Raw genomic sequence first — 10,718 nt, 5'->3', positions numbered from 1 at the left:
CTGTACAAACTCATGAAGTTCACAAATCACAAATACATTTTGAGTAAAATAGAAAAATAAATGGAGAAAGGAAACCACATTACAAAGCAGCCATATCTTCCCATAGTGGAAGATCATTATTGTAAATGGATTATATTGAAAACTGCAGAGCATTCCTTTCTCAGCAAACACTTTTCTGATGATGTTGAACTCGACTCGCTGCCGATGGAGTTTCTTTCCATCGTGTTTGATGTTACGTTGTTTTGTGGAGCGGAAAACGAACTCCCGATCTATGAAGTTCAGGAATCGGATGGTTTGGCTCAGTTTCCCTACCACTACCACATGAGTGTGATCAACTTGCGGTCACACTCATAAAAGCTATAAAGTAATTTATTTTCAAATGTAGCCTGAATTGTTTTGAATAAAACAGACTGGGGATGTGGTTGAGCTCCGATGGCCCGACTTCACCCCTCCAGTGCAGCTCTGCACAGCCACACTGAACCAGCTTTTATTAAATCCACCAACACTAACCTGATCTAGTTTACTCACATCCAGCTGATTCTCAGATCACAGCTGGCGACTCACAACAGCTGCCCTGCTGTAGCCACAGTGTCACTCCTGGTCTCCTGCTTCCCTCTAGTGATCACTCAGTGGTGCTGAATGACGCCAGAACACTGACGATTTCCACAGCCAGGCATAAAACCACAATGACCTGGCGCATGCACATCACCATGATCCACTAAAGGGCTGCAGAAAGCCATGTGATGATCATTATATACTTTGTTCATCACTTATGTATATCACAGTTGTTCCTCAGTGCTGCTCTGCTGTTTCCTTGTGTTTTGATGGATCTCCATGGAGCGTCCTGAATGCTTCCATCAAACACAAATATCCTGGAAGCTTCCTGTGGGTCAAAGGTCAAAGCTGCCGACTGTCAGGAAACATCAGAGCTTCAGAGAAGATTGGCTTTTTAAACAAACAGCAGAGAAGAATATTTTGATCATGAATGTTTATATGTGTGTGCTGAACTGTAATGCTACATTAGCACTCACCTTAATCTACCTGTTTATTACTTATTGATCAGGTACTGTAGAGATTTAAAATGATTACATAAACGTGAACAGGAAGTGATGTGTCTAGTCAGAGAGTGAAGGCGGGGCTTCAGATGAAGCTCCTCACTGTGATTTCCATCGGGGAGGGGAGGGGACACCTGATGATCTTCTGTCCTGCCTTGACTATACTCTGAAGCCCGCTCTATCAAGTATCTGATGGATCTGAGCACAGACACTGTTCGCTTGTGTTCTCCAGCTGAGCTCCAGATGAACTCCCAGGTATGTGAAGGAGTTACCTTGCTGGATGTCTTGGCCGTGTGTTATCTTCTTTTCTCCTCCCTGTTTAGGATTTGTGTGACTGCAGTAAAAGTGCCTCCATCCGTCAATAATCCAGCTAACTATAAAGCATCACCTCAGAGAAGAAAACGGCCCCATGATCAGGCTGAGCAGTCAAGGCATCGAGGCTGCAGGATCGCATCAGAACAGGACCTGTGGGTGCAGTCTGCACATCAGACCGTCCTACCCAGGTAATCCCACAGTTTGACCCCAGAGCTGCAGGAAGGAGGAGACCATCAACGTGTTTCAAAATAAAACCATTCAATGTGACCTGCATGAAAACTGTAAACTGCCAGATGGACGCACCTCCCAGCAGCAGGAGGACTTTAAGAGGATGAAAAATTTTGGCGTGATGATCTGCAGCTTTCAATCCTCCGTGTGAGAAAACAGAACACTCACACTTCTGATAATCCATCGATGTCTAAGTCTTTATGTGCAACATGAAAATGGTCCAAAACCCCAAGTCAAACGCTTCCTGTGCCCACTGAGTGTCTCTCAGAGCTTCTTCTTGGTCCTCTGGAGCTTCTCTGTGATTGATAAAAAACTGAAACTGCAAAAAACACAAAACTAAAAGAGCTGAACTGACTGTGAGCGACTTATGACTCCACACTGAGTCAGGCCTTGTGCTTCTATAAGGGGCGTATCATCTGTAGTACCACTGAATGACCACTAGACGGGAGAAAGAGACAGAAGTGGCATCTGTTCAGTCTGAGAATCAGCTGCTGCTGTAGATGATGCTGAGCGTTGGCATTTGATGGAAGACTGAAACATCGACAGTTATTTTTACAGGCCGATGGTGAAGTGAAATGTGAGCTTCATCAGCTCTCATACTCTGAGCTGTGTCCACTCCACTTAAAATTGTAGGATCCCGTGGAAACGACACTCTAAATCTGTATAAAGGCTCATTTCCATCACTGAGCCCTGCTCTCAAAAACTGATGTAACTCTGTCTGTGAAGCTGGATTTAAAAAATAAGAGCTTAAAGTTTTAAAAACGTTTAGCGCCATCTTGTGTCATTACCGAGCATGATGTGATGTGGTTGGTTGAATGGCTGCAAATGACAGACTTAGTTTATGTTAACTAACTAGCGACAGGGTCGATAACTCAGAGGAAAATAAGCAGAGGTGGAAAAAGTACACACATCCTGTACTTCAGTAGAAGCACTGATACCACTGTTAAACTGAACCTCGTGTTATATTAATATAATAACATCAGTAGATGGAATTACAAACTTTATTTCAGTCAAAATTATCTTTCTAATAAAGATTCTCAGCTTTACTCAGTTAAGTTAAACACGAGCAGAGAAGGAAAATGTAAAAATATATCTATGTCCTGTTTCTTACATTGAGGAGGCTGACTTTGCCTCTAAACAGGAATTGAGCAGAGAAGAGGTTAAAGTGGTGGAGAAGCCTTTAAACCAATCACAGTGCAGCAAACTAACCTGCAGACGATTTCATGCAGACTTTAAACCACACAGTCAGTCTGCCTCAGTTTGTTTAGCAGCAGGTTTCACAGTGTGAACACACATAACATTTGATTTAAACACGAGGACTTACATCATAGCTTTAAATGAGCATCCTCCCCTTTAAATCTAAGCTCTCTTCTTCCTCTTCTGTCCTTCTTTCTTATCTTTCTCCAAATCCTATCAGATAAGTTGGCGTGACTTAGAAAAGTGAATCTGTCCTGATAACTTTCTCAGTCCTTGTGCAGAGCATGGATAAGCTCCAGTTTGGCCTCGGTGTTCCTGTAGAGTCCGTCTCTTCTCCCAGCATCATCTTTTTGAGTGTGTAATAAAACATCTTCTCTGGTTTCATCTTTTATTTTATAATAAATAATAATGCCCCAGCAAACGTGTCCACCTGAGCCCACAGTGAGTCAGTGTGGGTGAGCTGTGGGCAGGACAAACCCACAGTTATCACCCACAGGGCCCCTGCAGTTTCACACATAAAGGCCTATAGGTTTAGAAAAATGTAGGTGGGATCACATGGACTAACTGTGGGTTTGTCCTGGCCACAGCTCACCCACACTGACTCACTGTGAGCTTGTTTTACTTCTTATTTTCATCCAGTTCACTCCGGCACATTTCACATATCTCCTGTCCAACACGAGCCACTGAGAGCTAAAAACACTCATGTCTGGACACGAGACCCACTTTAGAGGACCAGTAGAAGAGCTCTCACAGGTCGCATTCAAACCAGTCACTGCTGGTCAGACGTGGTCTGCAGCTCTGTGTGCATCCAAAGAGAAGCCTCTGAACTCACAGGCAGGTGATGTGAGCAGGTGAGGAGCTTCTGTGCAGTGCTGCAGGAACTCATTGATGCTGCAGTCATGTGACTGTGGTGGAGTTTGTTTATAGACTAACAATCTCAGCTGTTACTTTAGTTGTACTTGTGTTTTCTTCAGACTGACTGAAGGACCTTTGATAGACTCACACAGCAGCGAAGGATTTCTAAACTGCAGCGTTTGCAGGTCAGTTTTAAGAAGGCCGTACTTGAACGTGATTGGCTCAGAGCTCAGACCTTTGCTCCTGTTACCCCTCCTTATACTGAGGCTTCCGTCTTTAATGTGGTAACAGGCTGTGAAAGAGCTGAAGTGAAAGTCTGCAGCTCACACTGACCCTCGGTGCTGATCCAGACACCATGAAGACTGCACCTGTGGCTCTGCTCCCCGGTGAGTCACACACACCAATCCTACACCCACTCAGTGATCCCAGCTCCCACAGAGTGAGTCCAGCTCCAGGTAAAGGACGGACACTGCATGAATCCTGTGAGTTTACTCCGTGTTGTCGGGGGAGAAAACAGGAAGTCGGCTGAGTTCTGTTCTGTGTAATTCCAGAAAATAATCCAATCAGAAATGTTTAATGTTCAGAAGCGGTCGGGGTCTGTAGTTTAGAGTCACGGGTCTCTGCAAAAGATATGCTTGTTTTTTAAATGTTCATTCTTAATATAGACGCAAACAACAAAGGACACAATAAATATTACAAATGAGGAAAGAAAAGCAGGAACTGGGAATCTGGGAGGCTTTCGAAACCTTTAAAGTTTTTTTATTTTGTCCCATTTAAACATATGAGGAAACTTACATAATGATCTAAAAGCTGAAAACAATTTGGCTGTGATGATTCAGCAGTACTTCAGGTGCTTTATAGTGAGGAATGTGGTAACCAAGAAAATATTGGTCTTTTGCCTCGGATGGTCCAATCTTCTTCCTGATCTAACTGTGTGGACGTCTGCCACAGTGTGTTAGTGTACACCTCTGAGGACGTGAGAAAAAGCTCAAGTCTGGATTTCCCTCCTGTTGCAGGTGTGTGTGTGCTGCTGCTGTCTGCACTGACCGTTTCTGCAGGTGAGTTGATGGAAGTGAAAACGATCAGTGAGACTCCAACAAGAACACAAACACATTTACTCTGTGTGTCCTCCAGTGTCTCTGTCTGTCAGTCCAAACCTTCAGCAGGTCTTCAGTGGATCCTCTCCAGTGTCTCTGAGCTGTGATGATGGATGGACGGTGAGGAGGACCAGAGGAAACCAGACTGATGATTGTGGAGCAGCGGCAGACTTCAGGAGACTTAATGAGTCCTTGTGTGTTCAGGACTTGCAAACAACCTTCACAGGAATTTACTGGTGTGAAACCAGTTCTGGGCAGAAGAGTGATGAAGTCACCATCAGTGTTTCAGGTAAAGTAAGTTGTTTCTTTTCTTTTTTTTTCCACAGTTGCTCTGGACATTTAAGGGCATTACAGTATCAGGACCTCCTGTAAATATATGGTGACAGTACAACCATATATTTATTTATATATATATATATGCAGGTGGTGGGCATTTAGCATATAAAGCGCCTTGAATGTGTGAATAACAGCTTGATCCATAGGCTAGATCAACAATGTGGTGCTTATGTTGAGATAAGCCGTAAGAATCCAGTTTATACTTCAAATGACACGTTGTCTGAATTTTACTTTCATATTGTTTTAATATATGTTTCAATTAATGTCTCAGATTTTTGTTGATATTGTTTTGGATTTTTTAGGCTAGAAAACACTGATATACTTAAAATATTTGTAATTAGGAGATACTTAAATACTTACTTTTTTTAATACTCACTGCTACACTAAACTAAATGGTGTTAAATCTGCTGCTCTGTGGTACAGAACAGCCATCGACCTGCGGGGCTGAAAGTTCCTGCAGTTCCTCTAATGTCCACCAGAGGCTCCAGCAGGGAGTTAGCCCTCATGTTAAAATATCTAATAAATAAATAAGTTAATCTGATTTTGCCCTTCGTAACAATAAAATGGGAGAGAATGTTTTTGTAACTCACCTGTTTAAACTGTATTAAAGTTTCATCGGTGGGGGCGTGGCCTCTTTAAGTGACGGGCCTTTGACAGGCAGCTGTGGTTACTAGCAAAGTTACCTCTGGAACGTGTTTATGCTATCTGTTCTTCTCCCTCTTAACTAAAAGAAAAGTGATCATTATAAAAGCACGGGGTCAGACTGCAGTGGCCACACCATCATTTACAGTCTGTGATGATGAACGTTGATGAATTCAGTCCTATGATGTCATCATTTGACCTCCTGCATGCTGTCTCCAGAAGCTTCCTGCCTAAATGTCTGTACTTTTGTCTCTGTCATCCAGAAAAAGGAGTGATCCTGGAGATCCCGGCACTTCCTGTGATAAAAGGAAGTAATCTCACTCTGCGTTGCAGGCTCAGCAATGGTGACACGGTGGCAGCTTACTTCTTCTACAGTGGACGTCGTCTTGTATCTGGACATAAAGAGCACACCATCTTCAACGTGCAGCAGTCTAATGAGGGTTTCTACTGGTGTGCTACTGATCTGAGTGGACCATCTGCTCATAGCTACCTGAGGGTCAGAGGTCAGAACACTGACATCATTTGCTGTCATCATAAATTTGACCTCTTTTTGTTTTTCTAATGTCCTTGACCTCGATGGAGAGGAGGTGGAGCAAAGAGAGAGAATTCATCATTCTGAGATTTGACTGTGGTTATTATCACAATCAATAATAATTTAATAACTAGCATGCTCCTCTTCAGCATCTAATCCTAATAGATGGAGATGAAAGCCTGTGTTTGTGGTGTAGCCTCGTTGCACCGATCACATGAGCTTTTCTATCGAACCCTCTGAGTGAATGAACTGAAGATGCTTCCTTATCTCTCCTGCAGATCCCCCGAAGACCTCCGTCAGATCATCTGTCCATTCTCGTGAAACCATGTCCCCCATTCCCTCTCTTCCCCCTCCTCCCACCAACTGTTCCTCACCTCGTCCTCCTCCTGCTCCTTCTTCTTGTGCGCCTGTGTTGAGACTCCTCTCCCACCTGCTGGCCTTTTGTATTTACTCCATCACCACCGGCCTGCTGCTGTCCATCTGCTTGGACCGGCTGGCCACCAGGCGCTCAGGTAGATACCTGCACACAGGTCCATCACTGCTGCCATCCTGCTGGCAGCTCTGACTGTAAAATCACAAACGTCTGCACTGCCTTTTTAATTATTACAATAACCGGACTGCTAAAGCCAAACCATAGCTTTAATCTGATATTTCACCTCTCTTAACCAGGGTTAGGCTCACATACTAACCTTTATACACCCAAATAACAGCAGACAAGAACCAAAGGTAACAGCTTCAAGTGTCTGAAACTATTTTAAGAAGTTGGAACCTTATTGTGAGCGCTTCAACTGTGACCTGGTGCAGTAAAAGGTGCACACGCCTGAACTGTAGCTGCACAGACCTCCAGAGCTGCATGGTTTAAAGCAGAGATCTACAACTCCAGTCATTGAGAGCTACTGTCCTGTAGCTTTAATGCAGAGAAACAGCTGAATCATATGGTTGAATTACCTCTTCAGCATGTCATCAAGTTAGGCAAAGGGAAACAAGCCATTCATTTGATTCAGGTGTGTCGAAACAAGGATGCATCTAAAAGCTGCAGGATGGTAGCTCTGAGGACTGCAGCTGGAGACCCCAAAGCTGGAAGACATGATGGAGACGAGGCTAAAAGACTGCAGCTCTGAGGTCACTGTGGAGGATCAGCATCAGATTACAGAAGACATCTGCGTGACTGTCACGCAAACATGTAGGATGAAAACCTGCATCTTAACCTGAACCCAGTGTCCTGTATCATTGGTAATGAGTCACAGCACTACAGTTCACCCACAGCTGCCCACTGTGGGCCTGCCAACTTGGACATACGATGGTGCCCGCGATGCAGCATGTTTCCAGTGAAAAGCAGCGATCACTGAGGACTGTATGTATATGTATGGAGACTAACATTCACCCCGATGCTTTGCCCACAGGAAACAGACTTCCCGTCTCCGTGGAGATGACCCACTGCATTGAACAAAACTACGAGGCGGTGGTTGACATCACGGCTGAGCGCGCGCTCTACGAGGACTCTGAATACTCTGAATGAGTCTGCTGCTCTGACTCCGGTAACGTTTCATCACACATGAGCAGAGGGAAGCGTCCATCATGCGGGAAGCTCCAGCTTCTCATTTCTCAGACTACACATGTGATACTGGTTTCTTCCCGCTCCTCACAGTCACTTCCTGAAAGATTTGTTACTGAATCATGTCACGGAGTGTGCACATGCCTTTGTTCAGGGTCCAGGGTTTCCCACATGCTCTCTGCTCGCTCTCCTGTTGACTCTTTGAATCCCAGCTTTTGTACTTCGGCTCACAGATGAACGTCTGATGTTGGAGGTTAAACTGCTGTAACAGTGAAGCCCAGAGAGGGTTTCCCACTTTTACTAATAACATAACGTTTCAATCTGTATATGTTTAACTTTACACCTTGTAACAGTTTAATGCTGGAACTATTTTCTCTGTACTGTCTTCATCCGCCAGCCATATAACAGCTGGATGATGTTACAGCTCAGCTGATGGGGGAAGCTTCCTGTGGTGTTGTCATGCCATGTTCTCTACAGTCATACAGCCACAGGGTGGAAACTAAAACTCAAGACTAAAACCAACTGTGAAGAAAATATTGTCATCACATGATATAAAATTAACTAAACTAAAACAACTGAAACAATATTGGAAAAAATTAAAATGATATATTAAAATAATCCTAGACTTTTGTTGAGTTTTTTTTTAACAGAATTATTCAGAGGAGGCTTTAGTTTAGTTGAGCTTTGATGTAATTATGAGTCACGTTTTTATGTCTTCATGCATTTTCTAAATTCCTAAATGCGCCCCAGACAAGTGCCATAATATTAGAGTTAGCCTGCTTTTATTAGTGGACACATATCAGCTGAATAACAGAATCTGCACTAAACTGTATTTGAAAACATTTATACAAAATGTACACAGAGTACTCCTTATAAACTTTGTAAACAAACGTCACATCTGTGGTGGTCATTTTTAACACTTGGTTTGTGTTTTATGTGTCTCGTCTGACCAGAACTGAGATCAGTAAATAAAGCTTGTTTCCTCTTATCCACTTCTCTGGGCAGTGTCTCAGTTTCACTATCGGTCAGTGTCACTTCTTCTTCGCTTCAGCATTAATGGTCATGTCTGATAACCTGCAGTACAAACATGAGCTGTAACTGTGAATGTGGAGAAAGAGAAAAGTGTGTTTTCAGTGTGAGTGGTGTGTGAGGTGTGTTCACAGCTCTAAATAAATGTGCCTGCACTGAGACCGGGATGTTTTACACTTTAGGTTTATTGCTTTTTAATAAATGCTCAAAAAAGTTAAACTATGTAAAACAGCTCCACATGAGTCAGCCCTACATAATTAATTAGCTTAATGAGGAGTACACAGCAAATTCAGGTATAAGGACCAGTTTAATCTACAGCATAGACCTGCATGCATAATTACAACCACACACACATTACAGTTATAAAACTACAGCAGCCTATCCCACCTTTCCATGACCTTGATGATCTCATTGACTACCGCCCAGTAGCACTCACCCCCATCATCACTAAGTGCTTAGAGCAGCTGGTCCTAGCACACTTCAAATCCTGTCTTCCCCCCACCCTGGACCCCCACCAATTCGCATACCGCCAGAACAGGAGCACAGAGGATGCAGTCTCCATCGCACTGCACTCTGTCCTCTCACACCTGGACAACAACAACACCTACGCCAGAAAGCTGTTTATAGACTTCAGTTCAGCGTTCAATACAATCCACCCCTCACAACTCATCAGGAAACTGACAGACCTGGGCATCAGTTCCCTCATCTGCAAATGGTTACTGGACTTCCTGACCAACCGCCCCCAACATGTCCGGCTGGATAACCACTGCTCATCTACCATCACAATGAACACCGGTGTACCACAAGGCTGTGTGATGAGCCCTTTCCTCTACTCCCTCTTCACCCACGACTGCAGACCTGCTGATGGTTCCAACACCATCATTAAGTTTGCAGATGACACCACGGTGATTGGCCTCATCAGTGACAACGATGAGGCCGCCTACAGGGAGGAGGTGGATCGTCTGGCTGAGTGGTGCGACACAAACAACCTGCTGCTTAACACCGAGAAGACCAAGGAGCTCATCGTGGACTACAGGAGGAATGCTGACCCACATCCACCCATCCACATTAAGGGGACGGCTGTGGAGCGTGTGAGCAGCTTCAAGTTCCTGGGAGTCCACATCTCTGAGGATCTCACCTGGACAACCAACTGCTCCAAGCTGGTCAAGAAGGCTCACCAGCACCTCTTCTTCTTGAGGACTCTGAGGAAGAACCACCTGTCCTCAGACATCCTGGTGAACTTCTATCGCTGCACCATCGAGAGCATCCTGACCAACTGTATAACAGTCTGGTACGGGAACTGCTCCGCCTCGGACCGGAAGGCGTTGCAGAGGGTTGTGAAAACTGCCCAGTGCATCGCCGGAGCACCACTTCCTGCCATAAAAGACATCTACAGGAAGCGGTGTCTGAAAAGGGCTGGGAAAATCATCAGAGACCCCAGTCACCCATCACATGGACTCTTCACCCTCCTGCCCTCTGGGAGGCGCTACAGGAGCCTCCGGACTAAGACCACCAGGTACCGGAACAGCTTCTTCCCCACAGCTGTCAGACTCCTGAACTCTGCCTCCTGACATCTGACCCACGTTAAACTCATGGACTGAACATACACACACCCACAATGGACAACCGTACCCTCAAACACACAATAATAACATGGACTGAACCACCACTCACAACCACTAGCACTTTATACAGCCTCTGTAGAAATTATCCACACCCTCACTTATCTTAACTGCACTACTGTATAGCTCTGTGTAAATAATCATTCTGTACATACAACAATTTTTAACCTTACAACTGTTTACAACTTGCATAGTTCACATTTCTGTATAGCTGTATAACTCAGATTTCTGTAAAGTTATTTATTTCATATTCTG

The 10,718-nt window shown here is 44.3% G+C and overlaps 1 protein-coding gene across 2 annotated transcripts; it reads left to right on the top strand.

Annotated features, from left to right (window-relative positions):
- The first annotated feature begins 3,800 nt into the window (after positions 1 to 3,800).
- Positions 3,801 to 8,876, top strand: LOC134624339 (uncharacterized). 2 transcript variants are annotated; one of them, XM_063469323.1, is made up of 7 exons: positions 3,801 to 3,835; positions 3,942 to 4,036; positions 4,667 to 4,708; positions 4,785 to 5,036; positions 5,989 to 6,228; positions 6,536 to 6,769; positions 7,661 to 8,876. In XM_063469323.1, the coding sequence occupies exons 2-7, from the start codon at positions 4,006 to 4,008 to the stop codon at positions 7,774 to 7,776; spliced, it is 915 nt and encodes a 304-aa protein (XP_063325393.1). In that variant the 5' UTR covers positions 3,801 to 3,835; positions 3,942 to 4,005; the 3' UTR covers positions 7,777 to 8,876. The 2 variants fall into 2 exon arrangements, with proteins under 2 accessions (XP_063325393.1, XP_063325392.1); XM_063469322.1 differs by lacking the exon at positions 3,801 to 3,835 and having other exon boundaries at positions 3,894 to 4,036.
- Positions 8,877 to 10,718: the final 1,842 nt, after the last annotated feature.

This window comes from Pelmatolapia mariae, linkage group LG3_W (genome assembly GCF_036321145.2).
Source record: "Pelmatolapia mariae isolate MD_Pm_ZW linkage group LG3_W, Pm_UMD_F_2, whole genome shotgun sequence".
NCBI classification, from domain to species: domain Eukaryota; kingdom Metazoa; phylum Chordata; class Actinopteri; order Cichliformes; family Cichlidae; genus Pelmatolapia; species Pelmatolapia mariae.
Note: the sequence above shows the minus strand (reverse complement) of the source record. Positions and strands in the feature narration are given on the sequence as shown.